Source organism: Astatotilapia calliptera, chromosome 2 (assembly GCF_964374335.1).
Source record: "Astatotilapia calliptera chromosome 2, fAstCal68.1, whole genome shotgun sequence".
Lineage (NCBI taxonomy): Eukaryota > Metazoa > Chordata > Actinopteri > Cichliformes > Cichlidae > Astatotilapia > Astatotilapia calliptera.
The window spans coordinates 3,300,695-3,302,779 of record NC_137423.1 but is presented as its reverse complement, the minus strand read 5'-3'; the positions used below and the strand labels follow the sequence as shown (position 1 = coordinate 3,302,779).

At 35.2% G+C, this 2,085-nt stretch overlaps 1 protein-coding gene across 1 annotated transcript; it reads right to left on the bottom strand.

Moving 5' to 3' along the window:
- Positions 1-402: 402 nt before the first annotated feature.
- LOC113030082 (immunoglobulin lambda-1 light chain-like) lies at positions 403-1,307 on the bottom strand. The gene is made up of 2 exons (XM_080289916.1): positions 753-1,307; positions 403-656 (listed from the first exon to the last, which is right to left on the bottom strand). Exons 1-2 carry the CDS (start codon positions 1,183-1,185, stop codon positions 403-405), a joined length of 687 nt encoding a protein of 228 aa, XP_080146042.1. The 5' UTR covers positions 1,186-1,307.
- Between the last annotated feature and the right edge of the window lie 778 nt (positions 1,308-2,085).

The following is a 2,085-nucleotide window of genomic DNA, read 5'->3' as shown; positions in this document are numbered from 1 at the left end:
TTCCAACCACTTTTTGGCTCAATTTCCAAGATGTACAGTGTCTCAGTAATAAATCTTCATAAACATTAGTTCATACATTTGTGATTTTTATGCCAAGACGAAGAAGAAAAAGCACAAGTAGCAAAGGCAGCCAAAAGGAACCTGCAATAATTCTTGTAAGCTTTAAACTGCAAATCTGATTTATAGATTTCCAACCACTGTGGACTGTGAGACGTAAGAACATTATAATGTTTATATTAAGTATTTTGAGCTGTCAGCAGCTAATGATACATCATATTGCATATCCACACAATGATCACCTAATTATCTAACTCACATCAATTTTAGAGGGCTCAAAACTACCATGCGAAGCCCTCTAGTATATATTCATGGAAACCAAGACAGCAATAACAAGCAAAATAACTAAAGACGTAAATAAGACTTTACAAACATACTGGTCTCCACTTTAGCTCCTTCCCCAAACAGGATCTGTCCACATGTTACCAGAGTACAGTAGTAGGTCCCACTATCAGATGTTTCACCATATGGACACTGATCTGTCTCAGTTTTGTTCTTGGAGAGGAGCGAACACTGCAGAGTGACTGCATTACCCACATGGACTGGCTCCACTTCTCGACTTTTCTTCATGGTGACAAATGTATTTTGCGTTTTAGGATCTGTGGGAGTCACAGAGAGACATAAAATAGCATTAACTAGAATTGTTTGGCTTTAGCCGCAGATATGATATAAACAATCAAATTAACATACTTTACCATTCACTGCCACAATTGTGCCATTTTTAAATCTCATACTGAATGATGATCCTGCTTGACAGAAGTACGTTGCTTCATCTTTTTTGCTTACATTTCTTATGATAAGAGAATGCACATTACCCACTTTTGTGGCACTGAATCTTGAGTTGTTCTTTTGAAATATTTTGTCAAAACTTCCTTCAGCAACTGTTTGAACCATATATCCAAAATTCAGCTTATACCAGTAAAACAACCCTTTATCACTTCCAGAGAGCGCACATGTCAGAGTCACATTATCTCCGGGTTTAGCCACAGTTAAAGAGATCTGCTGAGGAACCTCATTCGTTTCAGTCAAAGCTGAAGCAAAGAGACAAACAGTAACAGTTAGAACAAAACAGAAAAAAGCACTCAAAAGTATATTCATCATGTTATGCCAAATATTACAAAACCTCATGTTTTACATTGTTTACAATGATAAACTCACACAATGTACTTAGAAGCATCAAAGAAACCAGTCTTCCAACCATTGTGGTACCTCAGCCTTCTCTTTCATAACTAATATCTTTACACTCAAAGGAAGATTTAGTCATGAGCTGATTAAGGTTTACAAAGTGGAAATCACAGTGATTGGCTGAAGCACAAAATGCACTTCCTGTAAAAATTTGCAAACCATTTACATATTTAGAGGCAAACACATTATTGCAAGCTGATGACAGAACAATATAGCACTCTGCTTTCGCTAACATAAGTTATGTCGTGTTACACTTTTGCTTTTTTGAGAATTGTAATGTAATTCCATAATTTTTATTATACTCTACTTGATCTGCTAGTCTTTATCGACCTTTGAGCTTCAAATTGTTACATTTAATTGTTTTGTAAATGTAAATGTTAAAAAAAATTGTGAAGTTCATTTAGGTCAGCCTGTTAAAAAATAAATGATGATAGACAAACCTGACATGGATCACCTGTTAGCTCTACTTTTACAGAGTGATAATACAACGTAACGTAAACTTTATTCTGAACTCTATTTTCTGTTTACACAAAAAATAGAGTTTAAAAACTGAAAGTTTTACCAACCGTTTGAAAAAAATGTAAGTGCCAAAAATTAACCTGACACTTTGAAACATGAATGACCAACAAACAGGGTTTTTTTCCTTTGTCATGACATGATATTGTAGGCAAGTACTTACAGTAAAAGATGTTTATTGAGTAATTCTCTGTGAGGTGAGAAATAATGAGGGAAAATATGAAAAGAGGCCACCACAGACGTACGTTTTGATTAAAGCTGACTGCAGGAAGTGTGTGCTGTGTGCAGCTTAGTGTGCTACAAATCCATCCATTCATCTTTTTCTTT

Bases quoted from the DNA above. Each gene is read 5' to 3' on its own strand.
- LOC113030082 (XM_080289916.1), bottom strand. From the start codon at position 1,185: ATGAGGTTTTGTAATATTTGGCATAACATGATGAATATACTTTTGAGT. The intron at 657-752 runs GTAAAGTATGTT...TGACTCCCACAG, and splicing joins CACAATTGTGGCAGTGAATG to ATCCTAAAACGCAAAATACA.